Consider the following 22,056-nt stretch of genomic DNA (forward strand, 5'->3'; position numbering starts at 1 on the left):
AATTAAGAGATACAGATGTGTGGTGATTGGAGAGATACAGGTGTGTGGTGAATGGAGAGATACAGATGTGTGGTGAATGGAGAGATACAGGTGTGTGGTGAATGGAGAGATACAGGTCTGGTGAATGGAGAGATACAGGTGTGTGGTGAATGGAGAGATACAGGTGTGTGGTGAATGGAGAGATACAGTTGTGTGGTGAATGGAGAGATACAGGTGTGTGGTGAATGGAGAGATACAGATGTGTGGTGAATGGAGGGATACAGATGTGTGGTGAATGGAGAGATACAGGTATGTGGTGAATGGAGAGATACAGGTGTGTTGTGAATGGAGAGATACAGGTATGTGGTGAATGGAGAGATACAGGTGTGTTGTGAATGGAGAGATACAGGTATGTGGTGAATGGAGAGATACAGGTATGTGGTGAATGGAGAGATACAGGTGTGTGGTGAATGGAGAGATACAGGTGTGTGGTGAATGGAGAGATACAGGTATGTGGTGAATGGAGAGATACAGGTCTGGTGAATGGAGAGATACAGATGTGTGGTGAATGGAGAGATACAGGTATGTGGTAAATAGAGAGATACAGGTATGTGGTGAATGGAGAGATACAGATGTGTGGTGAATGGAGAGATACAGATGTGTGGTGAATGGAGAGATACAGGTATGTGGTGAATGGAGAGATACAGATGTGTGGTGAATGGAGAGATACAGATGTGTGGTAAATGTAAGGACACAGGTGTGTGTTGAATGGGGAGATACAGGTCTGGTGAATGGAGAGATACAGGTGTCTGGTGAATGGAGAGATACAGGTGTGTTGTGAATGGAGAGATACAGGTATGTGGTGAATGGAGAGATACAGGTGTCTGTTGAATGGAGAGATACAGGTGTGTGGTGATTGGAGAGATACAGGTGTGTTGTGAATGGAGAGATACAGGTATGTGGTGAATGGAGAGATACAGGTCTGGTGAATGGAGAGATACAGGTGTCTGTTGAATGGAGAGATACAGGTGTGTGGTGACTGGAGAGATACAGGTGTGTAGTGAATGGAGAGATACAGGTCTGGTGAATGGAGAGATACAGATGTGTGGTGAATGGAGAGATACAGGTCTGGTGAATGGAGAGATACAGGTGTGTGGTGAATGGAGAGATACAGGTGTGTTGTGAATGGAGAGATACAGGTATGTGGTGAATGGAGAGATACAGATGTGTGGTAAATGGAGAGATACAGGTGTGTGGTGAATGGAGAGATACAGATCTGGTGAATGGAGAGATACAGGTGTGTGGTGAATGGAGAGATACAGGTATGTGGTGAATGGAGAGATACAGATGTGTGGTGAATGGAGAGATACAGATGTGTGGTGAATGGAGAGATACAGATGTGTGGTAAATGGAGAGATACAGATGTGTTGTGAATGGAGAGATACAGGTATGTGGTGAATGGAGAGATACAGATGTGTGGTAAATGGAGAGATACAGGTGTGTGGTGAATGGAGAGATACAGATCTGGTGAATGTAGAAATACAGGTGTGTGGTAAATGGAGAGATACAGGTCTGGTGAATGGAGAGATACAGGTGTGTGGTGAATGGAGAGATACAGGTGTGTGGTGAATGGAGAGATACAGATGTGTGGTGAATGGAGAGATACAGGTCTGGTGAATGGAGAGATACAGGTGTGTTGTGAATGGAGAGATACAGGTATGTGGTGAATGGAGAGATACAGGTGTCTGTTGAATGGAGAGATACAGGTGTGTGGTGATTGGAGAGATACAGGTCTGGTGAATGGAGAGATACAGATGTGTGGTGAATGGAGAGATACAGGTGTGTGGTGAATGGAGAGATACAGATCTGGTGAATGGAGAGATACAGGTGTGTGGTGAATGGAGAGATACAGGTGTGTGGTGAATGGAGAGATACAGATGTGTGGTAAATGGAGAGATACAGGTGTGTGGTGAATGGAGAGAAACAGATCTGGTGAATGGAGAGATACAGGTGTGTTGTGAATGGAGAGATACAGGTATGTGGTGAATGGAGAGATACAGATCTGGTGAATGGAGAGATACAGGTGTGTGGTGAATGGAGAAATACAGGTATGTGGTGAATGGAGAGATACAGATCTGGTGAATGGAGAGATACAGGTGTGTGGTGAATGGAGAGATACAGGTGTGTGGTGAATGGAGAGATAAAGGTCTGGTGAATGGAGAGATACAGGTATGTGGTGAATGGAGAGATACAGGTGTGTGGTGAATGGAGAGATACAGGTGTGTGGTGAATGGAGAGATACAGGTCTGGTGAATGGAGAGATACAGATGTGAGGTGAATGGAGAGATACAGGTGTGTGGTGAATGGAGAGATACAGATGTGTGGTGAATGGAGAGATACAGGTGTGTGGTGAATGGAGAGATACAGATGTGTGGTGAATGGAGAGATACAGGTCTGGTGAATGGAGATATACAGGTGTGTGGTGAATGGAGAGATACAGGTGTGTGGTGAATGGAGAGATACAGGTGTGTAGTGAATGGAGAGATACAGGTGTGTGGTGAATGGAGAGATACAGGTCTGGTGAATGGAGAGATACAGATGTGTGGTGAATGGAGAGATACAGGTGTGTGGTGAATGGAGAGATACAGGTCTGGTGAATGGAGAGATACAGGTGTGTGGTGAATGGAGAGATACAGGTCTGGTGAATGGAGATATACAGGTGTGTGGTGAATGGAGAGATACAGATGTGAGGTGAATGGAGAGATACAGGTGTGTGGTGAATGGAGAGATACAGATGTGTGGTGAATGGAGAGATACAGGTCTGGTGAATGGAGATATACAGGTGTGTGGTGAATGGAGAGATACAGGTGTGTGGTGAATGGAGAGATACAGATGTGTGGTGAATGGAGAGATACAGGTCTGGTGAATGGAGAGATACAGGTGTGTGGTGAATGGAGAGATACAGGTGTGTAGTGAATGGAGAGATACAGGTGTGTGGTGAATGGAGAGATACAGGTATGTGGTGAATGGAGAGATACAGGTGTGTGGTGAATGGAGAGATACAGGTCTGGTGAATGGAGAGATACAGATGTGTGGTGAATGGAGAGATACAGGTGTGTGGTGAATGGAGAGATACAGGTCTGGTGAATGGAGAGATACAGGTGTGTGGTGAATGGAGAGATACAGGTGTGTGGTGAATGGAGAGATACAGGTCTGGTGAATGGAGAGATACAGATGTGTGGTGAATGGAGAGATACAGGTCTGGTGAATGGAGATATACAGATGTGTGGTGAATGGAGAGATACAGGTCTGGTGAATGGAGAGATACAGATGTGTGGTGAATGGAGATATACAGGTGTGTGGTGAATGTAGAGATACAGGTGTGTGGTGAATGGAGAGATACAGATGTGTGGTGAATGGAGAGATACAGGTCTGGTGAATGGAGATATACAGATGTGTGGTGAATGGAGAGATACAGGTGTGTTGTGAATGGAGACATACAGGTCTGGTGAATGGAGATATACAGGTGTGTGGTGAATGGAGAGATACAGATGTGAGGTGAATGGAGAGATACAGGTGTGTGGTGAATGGAGAGATACAGGTGTGTGGTGAATGGAGAGATACAGGTGTGTGGTGAATGGAGAGATACAGTTCTGGTGAATGGAGAGATACAGATGTGTGGTGAATGGAGAGATACATGTGTGTGTTGAATGGAGAGATACAGGTGTGTAGTGAATGGAGAGATACAGGTATGTGGTGAATGGAGAGATACAGATGTGTGTTGAATGGAGAGATACAGGTGTGTGGTGAATGGAGAGATACAGGTCTGGTGAATGGAGAGATACAGATGTGTGGTGAATCGAGAGATACTGGTGTGTTGTTAATGGAGAGATACAGGTGTGTGTTGAATGGAGAGATACAGGTGTGTGGAGAATGGAGAGATACAGGTATGTGGAGAATTGAGACATACAGGTGTGTGGTGAATTTAGGCACAGTTGTGTAGTGAATGGAGACATACAGGTGTGGTGAATGGAGAGATACAGGTGTGTGGTGAATGTAGAGATACAGGTGTGTGGTGAATGGAGAGATACAGGTGTGTAGTGAATGGAGAGATACAGGTGTGTGGTGAATGGAGAGATACAGGTCTGGTGAATGGAGAGATACAGATGTGTGGTGAATGGAGAGATACAGGTGTGTGGTGAATGGAGAGATACAGGTCTGGTGAATGGAGAGATACAGGTGTGTGGTGAATGGAGAGATACAGGTCTGGTGAATGGAGATATACAGATGTGTGGTGAATGGAGAGATACAGGTCTGGTGAATGGAGATATACAGGTGTGTGGTGAATGGAGAGATACAGATGTGAGGTGAATGGAGAGATACAGGTGTGTGGTGAATGGAGAGATACAGATGTGTGGTGAATGGAGAGATACAGGTCTGGTGAATGGAGATATACAGGTGTGTGGTGAATGGAGAGATACAGGTGTGTGGTGAATGGAGAGATACAGATGTGTGGTGAATGGAGAGATACAGGTCTGGTGAATGGAGAGATACAGGTGTGTGGTGAATGGAGAGATACAGGTGTGTAGTGAATGGAGAGATACAGGTGTGTGGTGAATGGAGAGATACAGGTATGTGGTGAATGGAGAGATACAGGTGTGTGGTGAATGGAGAGATACAGGTCTGGTGAATGGAGAGATACAGATGTGTGGTGAATGGAGAGATACAGGTGTGTGGTGAATGGAGAGATACAGGTCTGGTGAATGGAGAGATACAGGTGTGTGGTGAATGGAGAGATACAGGTGTGTGGTGAATGGAGAGATACAGGTCTGGTGAATGGAGAGATACAGATGTGTGGTGAATGGAGAGATACAGGTCTGGTGAATGGAGATATACAGATGTGTGGTGAATGGAGAGATACAGGTCTGGTGAATGGAGAGATACAGATGTGTGGTGAATGGAGATATACAGGTGTGTGGTGAGTGTAGAGATACAGGTGTGTGATGAATGGAGAGATACAGATGTGTGGTGAATGGAGAGATACAGGTCTGGTGAATGGAGATATACAGATGTTTGGTGAATGGAGAGATACAGGTGTGTGGTGAATGGAGACATACAGGTCTGGTGAATGGAGATATACAGGTGTGTGGTGAATGGAGAGATACAGATGTGAGGTGAATGGAGAGATACAGGTGTGTGGTGAATGGAGAGATACAGGTGTGTGGTGAATGGAGAGATACAGGTGTGTGGTGAATGGAGAGATACAGTTCTGGTGAATGGAGAGATACAGATGTGTGGTGAATGGAGAGATACATGTGTGTGTTGAATGGAGAGATACAGGTGTGTAGTGAATGGAGAGATACAGGTATGTGGTGAATGGAGAGATACAGATGTGTGGTGAATGGAGAGATACAGGTGTGTGGTGAATGGAGAGATACAGGTCTGGTGAATGGAGAGATACAGATGTGTGGTGAATCGAGAGATACTGGTGTGTTGTTAATGGAGAGATACAGGTGTGTGTTGAATGGAGAGATACAGGTGTGTGGAGAATGGAGAGATACAGGTATGTGGAGAATTGAGACATACAGGTGTGTGGTGAATTTAGGCACAGTTGTGTAGTGAATGGAGACATACAGGTGTGGTGAATGGAGAGATACAGGTGTGTGGTGAATGGAGACATACAGGTCTGGTGAATGGAGAGATACAGGTGTGTGGTGAATGGAGAGATACAGGTATGTGGAGAATTGAGACATACAGGTGTGTGGTGAATTTAGGCACAGTTGTGTAGTGAATGGAGACATACAGGTGTGGTGAATGGAGAGATACAGGTCTGGTGAATGGAGAGATACAGGTATGTGGTGAATGGCGAGATACAGGTCTATGGTGAATGGCGAGATATAGGTCTATGGTGAATGGAGAGATACAGGTGTGTGGTGAATGGAGAGATACAGGTCTGGTGAATGGAGAGATACAGGTGTGTAGTGAATGGAGAGATACAGGTATGTGGAGAATTGAGACATACAGGTGTGTGGTGAATTTAGGCACAGTTGTGTAGTGAATGGAGACATACAGGTGTGGTGAATGGAGAGATACAGGTCTGGTGAATGGAGAGATACAGGTGTGTGGTGAATGGAGATATACAGGTCTGGAGAATGGAGAGATACAGGTGTGTAGTGAATGGAGACATACAGGTGTGGTGAATGGAGAGATACAGGTGTGTGGTGAATGGAGAGATACAGGTATGTGGAGAATTGAGACATACAGGTGTGGTGAATGGAGAGATACAGGTGTGTAGTGAATGGAGAGATACAGATGTGTGGTGAATGGAGAGATACAGATGTGTGGTGAATGGAGACATACAGGTGTGTGGTGAATGGAGAGATACAGGTATGTGGAGAATTTAGGCACAGTTGTGTAGTGAATGGAGACATACAGGTGTGGTGAATAGTGAGATACAGGTCTGGTGAATGGAGAGATACAAGTGTGAGACATAAATGGACAGGTATAAGTGGAGCCATGACTGTCCAGTCATGGCCTTCCACTTATACCCCTCATACGAGGGGTAAGTATGTGAGATAGAGGGAGATGTAAAAGTTTGTGCCACATCAAGAGGTACATATGTGAATGTATAAAGACATACTTCTGTGGTACACATGTGAGAAGAATGGAGAGGTACACGTATGAGCGGAATGGAAAGGTACAGGTGTAAGATAAATGGACAGGTACAGACATGAGATGAATAGTGTGAGATGGAGAAGTATAGGTTTGAAATACACAGAGAATTACAAGTATAGTATGAATGGAGAGATACAGGAATGGTATGAGACAGGTACAGGCATGGAGAGCTACTGGTATGAGATGAATGTAATAGTACAGGTATGATATAAATAGAGAGTTATAAGTGTGTAAGATGAAAAGACCGGTACAGAAGTGGAAGATAACTGGAGATGTAAGGTACAGAAGTGGGAGATAACTTGACAGGTACAGAGGTGTGAGATAACTGGAGAGGTACAGAAGTGTGAGATGATTGGACAAGAACAGAGGTGTGAGATAACTTGACAAGTACAGAAGTGTGAGATGAATGGACAAGTACAGAGGTGTGAGATGATTGGACAAGTACAGAGGTGTGAGATTACTGGACGGGTACAGAGGTGTGAGATGATTGGACAAGTACAGAGGTGTGAGATGATTGGACAGGTACAGAAGTGTGAGATGATTGGACAGGTACAGAAGTGTGAGATAACTGGACCAGTACAGAAGTGTGAGATGATTGGACAAGTACAGAGGTGTGAGATGATTGGACAAGTACAGAGGTGTGAGATTACTGGACGGGTACAGAGGTGTGAGATGATTAGACAAGTACAGAGGTGTGAGATGATTGGACAGGTACAGAAGTGTGAGATGATTGGACAGGTACAGAAGTGTAAGATAACTGGACCGGTACAGAAGTGTGAGATGATTGGACAGGTACAGAAGCTTGAGATGATTGGACAGGTACAGAAGTGTGAGATGATTGGACAAGTACAGAAGTGTGAGATGACTGGACAGGTACAGAATTGTGAGATGATTGGACAGGTACAGAAGTGTGAGATGATTGGACAGGTACAGAAGTGTGAGATAACTGGACAGGTACAGAAGTGTGAGATGATTGGACAGGTACAGAAGTGTGAGATGATTGGACAGGTACAGAAGTGTGAGATGATTGGACAGGTACAGAAGTGTGAGATGATTGGACAGGTACAGAAGTTAGAGATAACTGGATCGGTATAGAAGTGTGAGATGATTGGACAAGTACAGAAGTGTGAGATGACTGGACAGGTACAGAGTTGAGGTGAATGGAATGGCATGGGTGTCAGATAAGTGAAGAGTGTGTTTTGAGGAGATTTCCATTAAACATATACCCCCTAGTCATCAGTAAAATGATTTTCCCATAAATAATGACAGGTTTAGTTTGGGAGAATGTTTGTACAGTATATAAAGTGGGTGTATTGGCTGATTGTGAACTATGCATCAGTCAGGAGTTGTTTGGTTTTTGGCAAGCGACAAATGAGATATAAACGATAACATTAGAGAGGGGAAATGAAGGTAGAATAAGTGCAGGAATAAAATTGGGATGATGATCATAATGAGAGACGAGTCTTCACAAGACTGACAGCTGCTGCACCCCCCCCCCCCCCCCCGCCCCCTTCATCCTCGTTAAGGCTTCTGACTAATTAATCTTCTCAAATTACAGCATGATTAATTAGACGTTGGTTACCATGGAAAAATGAGCAGAGCAATTCAGGCCTCTGGAAGGGGAAGGGTTAAAAGAGCACCCCCCCCTCTCGGGAGAGATGCCCTGCAGTTGGAGATGCTGGGGGGCAATTACCTTCAATAGGAAGCAATGGGTGACTCTGAAGGGAGCGATACTCTGCAGATTTATAGATGGCGGAAATGTGAAACATTCTGCAGAGAGATGGGTGAGCTTGAAAAAGAAATTGCCACAATTTAACCCAAAAATATCCCCGGGTCAGCCGAGAGATACCCAGCTGCCACCAGCGTTACCGGGGCAGGCCAGTAAGTCTTCCTGATATGCACAGGGGTGAGATTGGTGCTTTCAGATCCTCTAATTAGTGGGAAAGAATTTTTAAAAATGTTAAAAACAGATAACGATAACATTTATTTTAAAAAATAATTAAATATGCAAAGACCTTTAGACATTATTGATTTCAATCCGCTACGGACACCCTGAGATGGTGACAACAAAACAGGCATTGCGGAAGTAGCAGTAGCGCAAATAATTGCAGGCGTGATTATCGCGGTCTATACCAGCGTTACTGCGTCATGTATATGGCGGAAACTATCAGTTTTGCTGGGAGAAGGGATTGTCAGGCCCTTAGCAGGAGACACCCTGAGAATATGGAGATAGCTTAGAACTGTCTGCAGCTAAACATACACATGTAAACCTCTGGAAACAGCTCTCTACAGCACAGGATATAATACTAGCGGCCGGGGAAGATAATAATATCTTATTACAAGTAAGTGAAATATTATTTTAGTACATAACCTTGAAGATATTATGAATTGCTTATTCTACAAGGTACAGATTAAGGCCATTTCTTTTAGGCAATTGATGTGATGGAACGTACATGCCATAGCTCACCAATCGCACTGTTCACGCCTATAGGCACCGACCTATCATTAAATGCAATGGAAAAAGACAGATATTAAAAGTAACTCTATCAGGATGAGCACTAATATCTCAACATAGAGCCCAGCCAGAAGAGGAAATAATATATTACTATAGAGCTCCGTCAGGAGAGGGAATAATATATTAATATAGAGCTCCGTCAGGAGAGGAAATAATATATTACTATAGAGCTCAGTCAGGAAGGGGAATTATATATTACTATAGTGCTATGTCAGGAGAGGGAATAATATATTACTTTAGAGCTCCGTCAGCAGAGGGAATAATATATTACTATAGAGCTTTGACAGGAGAGGGAGTATTATATTACTATAGAGCTCAGTCAGGAAGGGGAATTATATATTACTATAGTGCTATGTCAGGAGAGGGAATAATATATTACTTTAGAGCTCCGTCAGCAGAGGGAATAATATATTATTATAGAGCTCCGACAGGAGAAAGAATAATATATTACTATAGAGCTCCGTCAGGAGAGGGAATAATATATTACTATAGAGCTCCGTCAGGAGAGGGAATAATATATTACTATAGAGTTCTGTTAGAAGAGGGAATAATATATTACTATAGAGCTCAGTCAGGAAGGGGAATAATATATTACTATAGAGCTCTGTCAGCAGAGGGAATAATATATTACTATAGAGCTCTGTCAGCAGAGGGAATAATATATTACTATAGAGTTCTGTCAGGAGAGGAAATAATATATTACTATAGAGCTTCGTCAGCAGAGGGAATAATATATTACTATAGAGCTTTGACAGGAGAGGGAGTATTATATTACTATAGAGCTCAGTCAGGAAGGGGAATAATATAGTACTATAGTGCTATGTCAGGAAAGGGAATAACATATTACTATAGAGCTCCGTCAAGAGAGGGAATAATATAATTCTATAGAGCTTCGTCAGGAGAGGGAATAATATATTACTATAGAGCTCTGTCAGGAGAGGGAATAATATATTACTATAGAGCTCCGTCAGGAGAGGGAATAATATATTACTATAGAGCTTTGACAGGAGAGGGAGTATTATATTACTATAGAGCTCAGTCAGGAAGGGGAATAATATATTACAATAGTGCTATGTCAGGAGAGGGAATAACATATTACTATAGAGCTTTGACAGGACAGGGAATATTATATTACTATAGAGCTCAGTCAGGAAGGGGGATAATATATTACCATAGAGCTCTGTCAGGAGAGGAAATAATATATTACTATAGAGTTTTGACAGTACAGGGAGTATTATATTACTATAGAGCTTTGATAGGACAGGGAAAAATATATTACTATAGAGCTTCGTCAGGAGAGGGAATAATATATTACTATAGAGCTTTTACAGGAGAGGGAGTATTATATGACTATAGAGCTCAGTCAGGAAGGGGAATAATATATTACTATAGTGCTATGTCAGGAGAGGGCATAACATATTACTATAGAGCTCCATCAAGAGAGGGAATAATATAATTCTATAGAGCTTTGACAGGAGAGGAAATAATATATTACTATAGTTCTCCGTCAGGAGAGGGAATAATATAATACTATAGAGCTCCGTCAGGAGAGGGAATAATATATTACTATAGAGCTCTGTCAGGAGAGGGAATAATATATTACTATAGAGCTCCGTCAGGGGAGAGAATAATATTTTACTATAGAGCTCCGTCAGAAGAGGGAATAATATATTACTATAGAGCTCCATCTGGAGAGGGAATAATATATTACTAAAGAGCTCCGTCAGGAGAAGGAATAATATATTACTACAGTTCTCCGTCAGGAGAGGGAATAATATAATTCTATAGCGCTTCGTCAGCAGAGGGAATAATATATTACTTTAGAGGTTTGTCAGGAGAGGGAATAATATATTACTATAGAACTCTGTCAGGAGAGGGAATAATATATTACTATAGAGCTCCATCAGGAGAGAGAGTAATATATTACTATAGAGCTCCGTCAGCAGAGGGAATAATATAATACTATAGAGCTCCATCAGGAGAGGGAATTATATAATACTATAGAGCTCCGTCAAGAGAGGGAATAATATATTACTATAGAGCTCCAGCAGCAGAGGGAATAATATATTACTATAGTGCTCCGTCAGCAGAGGGAATAATATATTACTATAGAGCTCCGTCAGGGAAGGAAATAATATATTTCTAAAGAGCTCCGTCAACAGAGGGAATAATATATTACTATAGAGCTCCGACAGGAGAGGGAGTAATATTTTACTATAGAGCTCCGTCAGGAGTAGGAATAATATATTACTATAGAGCTCCGTCAGGAGAGGGAATAATATATTACTATAGAGCTCCATCCGGGGAGGGAATAATATATTACTATAGAGCTCTGTCAGGAGAGGGAACAATACATTACTATAGAGCTCCGTCAGCAGAGGGAAAAATATATTACAATAGAGCTCCGTCAGGAGAGGGAATAATATATTACTATAGAGCTCCATCCGGGGAGGGAATAATATATTACTATGGAGCTCCGTCAGGAGAGGAAATAATATATTACTATGGAGCTCCGTCAGGAGAGGGAATAATACATTACTATAGAGCTCCGTTAGCAGAGGGAAAAATATATTACTATAGAGCTCCGACAGGAGTAGGAATAATATATTACTATAGACCTCCATCCGGGGAGGGAATAATATATTACTATAGAGCTCCGTCAGCAGAGGGAATAATATATTACTATAGAGCTCCGTCAGGAAAGGGAATAATATTTTACTAAAGAGCTCTGTCAGGAGAAGGAATAATATATTACTACAGTTCTCCGTCAGGAGAGGGAATAATATAATTCTATAGCGCTTCGTCAGCAGAGGGAATAATATATTACTTTAGAGGTTTGTCAGGAGAGGGAATAATATATTACTATAGAACTCTGTCAGGAGAGGGAATAATATATTACTATAGAGCTCCATCAGGAGAGAGAGTAATATATTACTATAGAGCTCCGTCAGCAGATGGAATAATATAATACTATAGAGCTCCATCAGGAGAGGGAATTATATAATACTATAGAGCTCCGTCAAGAGAGGGAATAATATATTACTATAGAGCTCCAGCAGCAGAGGGAATAATATATTACTATAGTGCTCCGTCAGCAGAGGGAATAATATATTACTATAGAGCTCCGTCAGGGAAGGGAATAATATATTTCTAAAGAGCTCCGTCAACAGAGGGAATAATATATTACTATAGAGCTCCGACAGGAGAGGGAGTAATATTTTACTATAGAGCTCCATCAGCAGTAGGAATAATATATTACTAAGGAGCTCCGTCAGGAGAGGGAGTAATATATTACTATAGAGCTTCGTCAGGAAAGGGAATAATATATTACTATAGAGCTCTATCCGGGGAGGGAATAATATATTACTATAGAGTTCCATCTGGAGAGGGAATAACATATTACTATAGAGCTCCATCAGGAAAGGGAATAATATATTACTACAGAGCTCTGTCAGAAGAGGGAATAATACATTACTACAGAACTCCGTCAGGAGAGGGAATAATATAATAATATAGAGCTCCGACAGGAGAGGGAGTAATATTTTACTATAGAGCTCCGTCAGGAGTAGGAATAATATATTACTATAGAGCTCCGTCAGGAGAGGGAATAATATATTACTATAGAGCTCCATCCGGGGAGGGAATAATATATTACTATGGAGCTCCGTCAGGAGAGGAAATAATATATTACTATGGAGCTCCGTCAGGAGAGGGAATAATACATTACTATAGAGCTCCGTTAGCAGAGGGAAAAATATATTACTATAGAGCTCCGACAGGAGTAGGAATAATATATTACTATAGACCTCCATCCGGGGAGGGAATAATATATTACTATAGAGCTCCGTCAGGAAAGGGAATAATATTTTACTAAAGAGCTCTGTCAGGAGAGGGAATAATATAATACTGTAAAGCTCCATCCAGGGAGGGAATAATATATTACTATAGAGCTCCATCCGGGGAGGGAATAATATATTACTATAGAGCTCCATCAGGAGTAGGAATAATATATTACTATATAGTTCTGTCTTGAGAGGGAATAATATAATAATATAGAGCCCCGTCAGGAGAGGGAATAATATATTACTATAGAGCTCCATCCGGTGAAGGAATAATATATTACTATAGAGCTCCGTCAGGAGAGGGAATAATATAATACTATAGAGCTCCGTCAGGAGAGGGAATAATATATTACTATAGAGCTCCATCAGGAGTAGGAATATTATATTACTATAGAGTTCCATCTGGAGAGGGAATAACATATTACTATAGAGCTCCGTCAGGAGAGGGAATAATATAATACTATAGAGCCCCGTCAGGAGTAGGAATTATATAATACAATAGAGCCCCGTTAGGAGAGGGAGTAATATATTACTATAGTGCTCTGTCAGGAGTAGGAATAATATATTACTATAGAGTTCCGTCTGGAAAGGGAATAATATATTGCTATAGTGCTCCGTTAGGAGAGGGAATATTATTACTACAGGTACAACCAAAGTTTGATGAATTTCTATTGAGTTTGTGACTCTCTGAAGTTTGTTTTCCCCCACCTTGCAGATATCCGGGACAGCGGGAAGAAGCCGGTCATGCTGTTTATCCATGGCGGATCTTACATGGAGGGTACTGGGAATATGTTTGATGGTACTGTCCTGGCAGCCTATGGCAATGTCATTGTGGTGACTATGAACTACAGACTGGGAGTTCTTGGTATGTCAATGTTGTGTGTAGAAGTCTTCTCCATTATTCTCTATAATTTACCATTTCCCCTGGCGCAAAGTTGTATGTAAGTTGTATTTTTGAGTTGTATGCATCTGGAGATACATCCAACTCAACATATACACGTTAGTACGTCTTTTTCTATGTTCGTTCAGTGTTTAACCGCATTCTACTCTCAATGTGGCAAAAAGTGTGGAAGGTTTGAAGCTTAAAATGGACAATTAACATTAACATAACATTTTCAATGCATGTCAAGCTTGTTCCTTAGAGAGCATTTTGGAAACTGAAGTATATTTTAATCAATGGTATGACTGCCACGTACAACAGTTCTGGTAGCTTACTGGGAGCACTGTTGTGTCCTTTCAATGGACAATCTGATCAATCAATGTACTGCAACACTAAAGCCGTTGACCTCTGTTGTTGAGCTCATGCTATCTTGAGGAGTGTTCCGAAAATGGAAGCCGTATCATTCTAACAAAATTAATTTCTTGTCTCTAATCTCTAAGGCTTCATGAGTACTGGTGATCAAGCAGCAAAAGGTAATTACGGGCTTTTGGACCAGATTCAAGCTTTACGCTGGCTTGAGGAGAACATTGGACACTTTGGAGGAGATCCCGAGAGAATCACCATATTCGGGTCAGGGGCCGGAGCATCGTGTGTCAGCCTTCTCATTCTCTCCCACCACTCTGAAGGTCAGACCCCTCCTTAATAGTCATCAGCACCTAAATCTACCCCACGTAGTCCCTCTAAAATGGTTCCTGCACCTACCCTTTTTCTGTAACCTTTCTCTATAACTGCTTTCATTTCTTTCGACGAGACTATCAGGTATATGTATTTGTGGTGTACTATTAACATACTGTTAGGAACCCCTCCAGTCGGTACAACACCACCCGGAATCTACTCTGCCAGTCAGGTGTTCACTGGAGCCCCTAGTGGTGGGGACAGACTGGGCTGCAGACTGACAGAGGGTCGTGAAGTGTGTACCGGCTGGGGAGAACCCAGGTAAACGAAGTGAAGTCCAAGCAAAGGTCAAGGGCCGGCAGCAGATAGCAATTCCAATAAACAGGCCAAGGTCAAGGGTCACGAGCAGACAGGAAGGTCGGTAAACACGCCAGAGGTCAGGGTCACGAGATACACAGGCAAGATCCAAATCCAGGCAAAGGGTCATACACGGGTAATCAGCAGAATATTCAACGGGCAGGAAAAAGGCACAGAGCAGGTCAGCAGACTGGCAACAGAAGCTATAACCGGCAGTGAGGCTGCAGACCTCACTGCCTTAAATACATGGTTAGACCAATCAGAGCCTAGCTCTGTAATTACCCACAGGGCCATGTTAATTAATTTAATAAAAGCCAAATAGCCTCCAGTCTATTAGATAACCCTGCGCACGCGCCCGGCTGTCCCCTGTTGCCGGGAAGCAGCGCTACACTGTGAGGCGTCCGGCCGTTGCCTTGGCAACGGTCGGGTGCTGGGTGGAAGTGACGTCCCGGTCGTCAAGGTGACGGCCGGGACGCCGGGGAACACAGTAAGTGAGCCGTGGCGGCTGTGAGTACCGCCGCGGCTCGTGACAGTACACCCCCCCTTGAGGAGGGGTTAAGGAACCCCGACAGCCAGGTTTCTTCGGAAATTTCTTGAAGAATTCCTTCAAATGTCTTGAAGCATGGAGTCGTTTTCGCGGGACCCAGGACTGCTCCTCTAACCCGTGATTCCTCCACTGCACTAGGAAGTGCACCTGACCCTGCACTTCTTTAGAATCAAGGATCTTCTGGATAACGTATTTTTGTGGTTTGTTCGTAGTTCTCACAGGCAAACTTGAAGGCTGGGTTTGATTAGGATATAGTACAGGCTTCAATAGAGAACAATGAAATGTGTTGGGGATTCTCAACGACCCAGGAATTTTTAACCTAAATGCAACAGAAATTAACCTGCTTGATAATAAGAAACGGACCGATGAACTTAGGGCCCAACTTCTTGTAAGGCTGTCTGAGCCTAATATTTTTTGTAGAAAACAATACTTTCTGGCCCACCTTGAGGGAGCAGGTGGTACGGTGGCGGTCCGAATTTTTTTTTTGCAACAAATGAGGCCTGTCTCAATGATGACTGCACTTTTCTCCAGATAACTCTGAGATCCCTGGCAGTGGAGCGAATCTGCGGAATACCAGCGGACTTGAGTGAGTACAAGGAATTAGATCTGGGGTGAAAACCAAAATTGCAGTAAAACGGAGAGGTTTTTGTAGATGAGTGACATGAATTATTATAAGCAAATTCTGCCCAGGGTAACAAGGAGGACCAGTTATCATGGAATTCCGACGTGTAGCATCGTTAAAATTGTTCTAAGGATTGGTTAACTCTTTCAGTTTGCCCATTTGACTGAGGGTGGTATGCGGATGACAAACTGATCTTGATTCCGAGAAGGGTACAGAAGGATTTCCAGAATTGTGCTATGAACTGGGAACCACGATCGGAGACGATGTCGGTAGGCAGTCCATGGAGATGGAAAATATGTTGGATGAATAAGACGGCCAAATCTCAAGCAGTAGGAAGTCTGGTTAGCGGTATGAAGTGTGACATTTTGCTGAACCGGTCTACCACGACCCAAATGGTATTGTGTCCTGCAGAGGGTGGCAGATCGACTATAAAGTCCATGGACAAGTGTGTCCAAGGTTTTGCAGGAATGGCCAATGGAACCAAGTGACCTACTGGACGAATCCTGGGGATTTTATTCCTGGCACAAACCTCGCATGAGAGGACATGACTCTTGACGTCAGCAGATGGTGATGGCCACCAGACCGTACGGGAAAAGATTTCTAGCGTCTTCTGAATTCCAGGGTGTCCAGCAGTCCTACTATTATGCGCCTCTGCAAGAACCGTCTTCCTTAAATGGACTGGAACAAATAGACATCGCTCCGGAGTAATATCAGGGGCTAATCTCTGAAATCTCTGAAGTGTGATACTCAGGTCTTGGGTTAACCCAGCATGGATTATGGAAGGTGGAATAATAGGTTCTGGATTTGTAACTGGAATGTGGTGTGCCAAGAAGCTTCTGGACAGAGCATCTGCCCGGACATTTTTGGAACCTGGTCGGTAGGTGATCACGAAATTAAAACGGTTAAAGAATAACAACCAACGGGCCTGTCTGGGATTTAGGCGTTTGGCCGATTGAATATATTGTAAATTCTTGTGGTCTGTAATAACGGAGATCTGATGTGAAGCACCCTCCAGCCAATGCCGCCACTCCTCGAAGGCCCATTTGATTGCCAATAGTTCCCTATTACCGACATCGTAGTTGGCTTCTGCTGAAGAGAACTTACGGGAGAAATAGGCACATGGGTGTAGACGATGAGTATGAAGATCCTTCCTTGATAGGATAGCACTGGCATCGACGTCAGAGGCGTCGACCTCAAGAACAAATTCCTTAGCTGGATCCGGGTGTCTAAGGACCTGAGCGGACACAAAGGCTTTTTTCAAGCTTTCGAATGAGGCTACTGCTTGGGGCGACCAATTAGTTGGATCCATTCCTTTGCAAGTCAGGGCGACAATGGGAGCCACAATGTCAGCAAAGCCACACATTAACCTTCTGTAGTAGTTGGCGAAGCCCAGGAACCTCTGCACCGCCTTAAGATTGTTTGGTTGCACCCAATCCAAGATAGCCTGAACCTTAGTTGGATCCATGGAGAATCCCTCAGAAGAGATTACGTAACCCAAAAAGGATACCTTCTGCCCCTCGAACTCACACTTTTCTAGTTTGGCGTAAAGGTGGTTTTCTCGCAATTTCCGTAGAACCTGTTTGACGTGATCCTGATGTACGGATAAAGATTTAGAATAGATGAGGATATTATCTAATTGGACGACCACGAAACAATCAAGGAACTCCCTAAGAACTTCATTAATCAGGTCCTGGAATACTGCAGGTGCATTGCTAAGACCAAACGGCATGACCAGATACTCGTAGTGGCCAGAGTGTGTATTGAATGCCGTCTTCCATTCATCTCCTTCTTTGATACGGATGAGGTTATACGCTCCACGAAGATCGATTTTGGTGAAGACTGTAGCACCTCTTAGTTGATCAAATAATACGGAGATGAGAGGAAGGGGATAGGTGTTCTTGATTGTAATGATATTCAATCCCCGGTAGTCAATACAAGGTCTTAGTCCTCCGTCCTTTTTGGATACAAAGAAGCATCCCGCTCCTACTGGAGATTTAGATGGCCTGATGAAGCCTTTCTCCAGGTTTTCATCATTGTATTCCTGCATGGATTTGGTCTCTGGACCAGAGAGGGAGTACAAGCGTCCCTTGCGTAACTTGGACCGAGGAATAAGCTCGATGGCACAGTCGAAGTCACGGTGTGGTGGTAAAGTATCAGCAGCCTTTTTGGAGAACACATCCCAGAACTCATGATATTGTGAGGGAAGCTGCTCCGGAATAAACTGAATCACACGCAGAGGCAGTGTCAAGCAAGACTGTGTACAATAAGAGCTCCACTGGACAATTTCTCCTTTTATCCAATCCATGACAGGGTTATAACGGGAAAGCCAAGGGTGGCCCAGGATCAAAGGAACCGACGGACATTCGATAAGTAAGAAGATTATGGACTCTGAATGGAGAGCTCCAATGTTCAACTGTAGTAGCGGGGTCTCCCAGGTAATCTTGCCGCCAGGCAATGGACTCCCATCTAAGCCACATACAGTAATGGCAGATTTGAGCTTTACCATCGGAATTCCAGCAGAGCGGGCAAACCCGATGTTGAGGACGTTGCCTGCAGCTCCACTGTCAATGAAGGCCGACAGGTCCACAGAACCAGCACTGGACGTGAGCTGTGCAGGGATCAATACAGCATTTTTTGGGGAAACAATTTGCAGACCTAGATGAACTTTCCCCTCATTCCCTAGGCATGCTCTTTTCCTGGCTTATTAGGGCAGGAACGGGAGAAGTGGCCCTTAGTGCCACAATAGAGACATAGGCCTTGTGATCGCCTCCTGTCTCTTTCCTCAGGGGAGAGACGATACGCTCCTAACTGCATAGGCTCCTCACCATCCGCGGGAACAGGAATCAAGGCAGATGGAAGAGAAGTTGCTCCTTCTCAGACTTTCGCTCCTTAATTCTCCTGTCGATTTTAATGGCGAGGTGCATAAGATTCTCCAATGAGGTAGGAGACGGGTATTGCACCAAAGAATCTTTGATCTGTTCCGACAGGCCTAGGCGAAACTGACTGCGTAAGGCAGGGTCATTCCATCCACTGTCAGGTGACCATCTACGGAATACGGCGCAGTACTCCTTTGCCGACCGCCGACCTTGTTTCAAGGCCCGTAGATGAGCCTCAGCGGAGGCCATTCGATCCGGGTCATCATATAGTAGACCTAATGCCTCGAAGAAAGCGTCTACTGACTGCATGGCAGGACTGGTCTGCGGCAAGGAGAAGGCCCAGGACTGGGGGTCACCCTAAAGAGGGAAATGATAATTCCGACTTTTTGTTGTTCTGAACCAGAGGAGCGGGGTCTTAACCAAAAATAGAGCTTGCAGCTCTCCCTGAAATTCCGGAACAGGGATCTATTTCCGGAGAACCGGTCTGGCAGATTCATTTTAGGCTCACAGGTAGAATCTGGAGTGGAGTGTGAAGGTTTTGCAGCTTCTTCCTGAACGGACAAACGCTCAGACAATCCCTGGATCATTTGGTATAGGGACTCGATATGACCCGCTAGGGCTTGCACCGGAGACGGTGCGGTTCCGCTTCCATTATTATTATTATTATTATCATTTATTTGTTCCATCCATTACACCCTCGTCTCCGGTACGTGTGTTGGCCGGTTATAATGTTAGGAACCCCTCCAGTTGGTACAACACAACCCGAAATCTACTCTGCCAGTCAGGTGTTCACTGGAGCCCCTAGTGGTGGGGACAGACTGGGCTGCAGACTGACAGAGGGTCGTGAAGTGTGTACTGGCTGGGGAGAACCCAGGTAAACGAAGTGAAGTCCAAGCAAAGGTCAAGGGCCGGCAGCAGATAGCAATTCCAATAAACAGGCCGAGGTCAAGGGTCACGAGCAGATAGGAAGGTCGTTAAACACGCCAGAGGTCAGGGTCACGAGATACACAGGCAAGGTCCAAATCCAGGCAAAGGGTCATACGTGGGTAAGCATCAGAATATTCAACGGGCAGGAACAAGGCACAGGGCAGGTTAGCAGACTGGCAACAGAAGCTATAACCGGCAGTGAGGCTGCAGACCTCACTGCCTTAAATACATGGTTAGACCAATCAGAGCCTAGCTCTGTAATTACCCACAGGGCCCTGTTAATTAATTTAATAAAAGCCAAATAGCCTCCAGGCTATTAGATAACCCTGCGCACGCGCCCCGGCTGTCCCCTGTTGCCGGGACGCGGCGCTACACTGTGAGGCGTCCGGCCGTTGCCTTGGCAATGGTCGGGTGCTGGGCGGTAGTGGCCGGGGAACACAGTAAGCGAGCCGCGGCAGCTGTGAGTACCGACGCGGCTCCTGACACATACTTGTTTTTATGCTAATAATGTACAAAGGACATGAAGAAACTTTCATTAACCCGTTAGTTCGCTTTCCTATCACATAGATTTCAGTGATTGACTCTACACAAACTTGTCTTTAATAAACCAGCACCTAGAATAGCTTGTTTTACCTTGTAGTCAATATTGTTACATCTACAAATTCCCTGTTTGTAAATCTCTCTATGCTCTCTGTTATATAAAATCTCTTTTCATCACACCCTCAGGCCTTTTTCAGAAAGCCATCGCACAAAGTGGGACTGCGATCTCCAGCTGGTCTGTAAACTATGAACCTCTAAAGTACACCCGTCTTTTAGCGGCTAAAGTTGGTTGTGATTACCCAGATAATTCAGAGATGGTGAGCTGCCTCAGAAGAAAGCCCCACAGAGATCTCGTGGATCAGGATATCCAACCCGCCAGATACCACATTGCTTTTGGACCTGTTGTGGATGGTGATGTAGTCCCAGATGACCCTGAGATTTTAATGGAACAGGGAGAGTTTCTAAACTATGACATATTGATGGGAGTGAATCAAGGCGAGGGCCTCAAGTTTGTAGAAGACACTCTAGAGAGTGAGGATGGGATATCCGCCAGCTACTTTGATTTTACAGTGTCAAACTTCGTGGACAACCTCTACGGCTACCCAGAAGGAAAAGATGTCCTTCGTGAGACCATCAAGTTCATGTACACAGACTGGGCAGACCGTGACAATGGTGACATGAGAAGGAAGACTCTGCTGGCCCTTTTTACGGACCATCAATGGGTGGCACCAGCTGTGGCAACAGCTCGGTTTCATGCTGAATATGAATCGCCTGTATACTTCTATGCTTTTTACCACCGTTGCCAGGCAGAAGGAAGGCCTGAATGGGGAGAAGCTGCCCATGGGGATGAAGTGCCCTATGTCTTTGGTGTACCCATGGTGGGAGCCACAGACCTCTTCCCATGCAATTTCTCTAAAAATGATGTTATGCTAAGCGCTGTGGTCATGACTTACTGGACAAACTTTGCTAAAACTGGGTGAGTACTATATGGGAACTGTGCTTGTTATGACGATGTATTGCTGTCTTCCAGCATTGTCCTACAACTTACAAACAGTAGATAATCTTTTGCCTGTCACAGGCTATTTGTAACCTTTCCAGGCATACCCAGGAAAACTACACATTAAAATGTTATGTTATCTCCCTCCCCATCTATAACGTAATCTCTTCATCTCCTCAACACACTCTACCGTCTACTATTCTCTGTCATCCTCCACCACATCTACTCCTACATATCATCCACCCAGTAACTCACTCTTCTAATAGCACCCCTCTGTCGTTCCCCATTGTCTATCATCCCTATTACTCCATATCTCAACTCCTTACACTTCCAGTATCCCTTCTCTGTCATCCCACATTATACATATTTCTACACGTCCTTACCTCCCCAGTAACTCACTCTTCTAAGGCTAGGTACATACTACAGAAAAATTCTAACAATTAGCGATTTACTAACAACAGGAAAAATAGTCCCTATCAGCAGCCGATTCATTCATACATACACGTTTTACAAGATTTACCTTCAGATCTGTGCTCTTCATCTGTCACAACAATCTGCTGAAAAGATCAAGGGGTAGATGTATTAAACTGCGATCTGCAAATCTCCGATATTCGGTGACATTGA

The 22,056-nt window shown here is 43.9% G+C and overlaps 1 protein-coding gene across 5 annotated transcripts in view; it reads left to right on the forward strand.

Moving 5' to 3' along the window:
• Nucleotides 1-22,056, forward strand: part of NLGN2 (neuroligin 2) — a 133,705-nt gene that overhangs the window by 106,288 nt on the left and 5,361 nt on the right. For all 5 annotated transcript variants that reach the window (XM_075206154.1, XM_075206149.1, XM_075206153.1 and 2 more), the window contains 3 exons: nucleotides 13,727-13,876; nucleotides 14,392-14,577; nucleotides 20,622-21,411. In XM_075206154.1, coding sequence (XP_075062255.1) covers nucleotides 13,727-13,876; nucleotides 14,392-14,577; nucleotides 20,622-21,411 — 1,126 coding nt within the window. The remainder of the gene's footprint in view (nucleotides 1-13,726; nucleotides 13,877-14,391; nucleotides 14,578-20,621; nucleotides 21,412-22,056) is intronic.

This window comes from Mixophyes fleayi, chromosome 4 (assembly GCF_038048845.1).
Source record: "Mixophyes fleayi isolate aMixFle1 chromosome 4, aMixFle1.hap1, whole genome shotgun sequence".
Classification (NCBI taxonomy): domain Eukaryota; kingdom Metazoa; phylum Chordata; class Amphibia; order Anura; family Limnodynastidae; genus Mixophyes; species Mixophyes fleayi.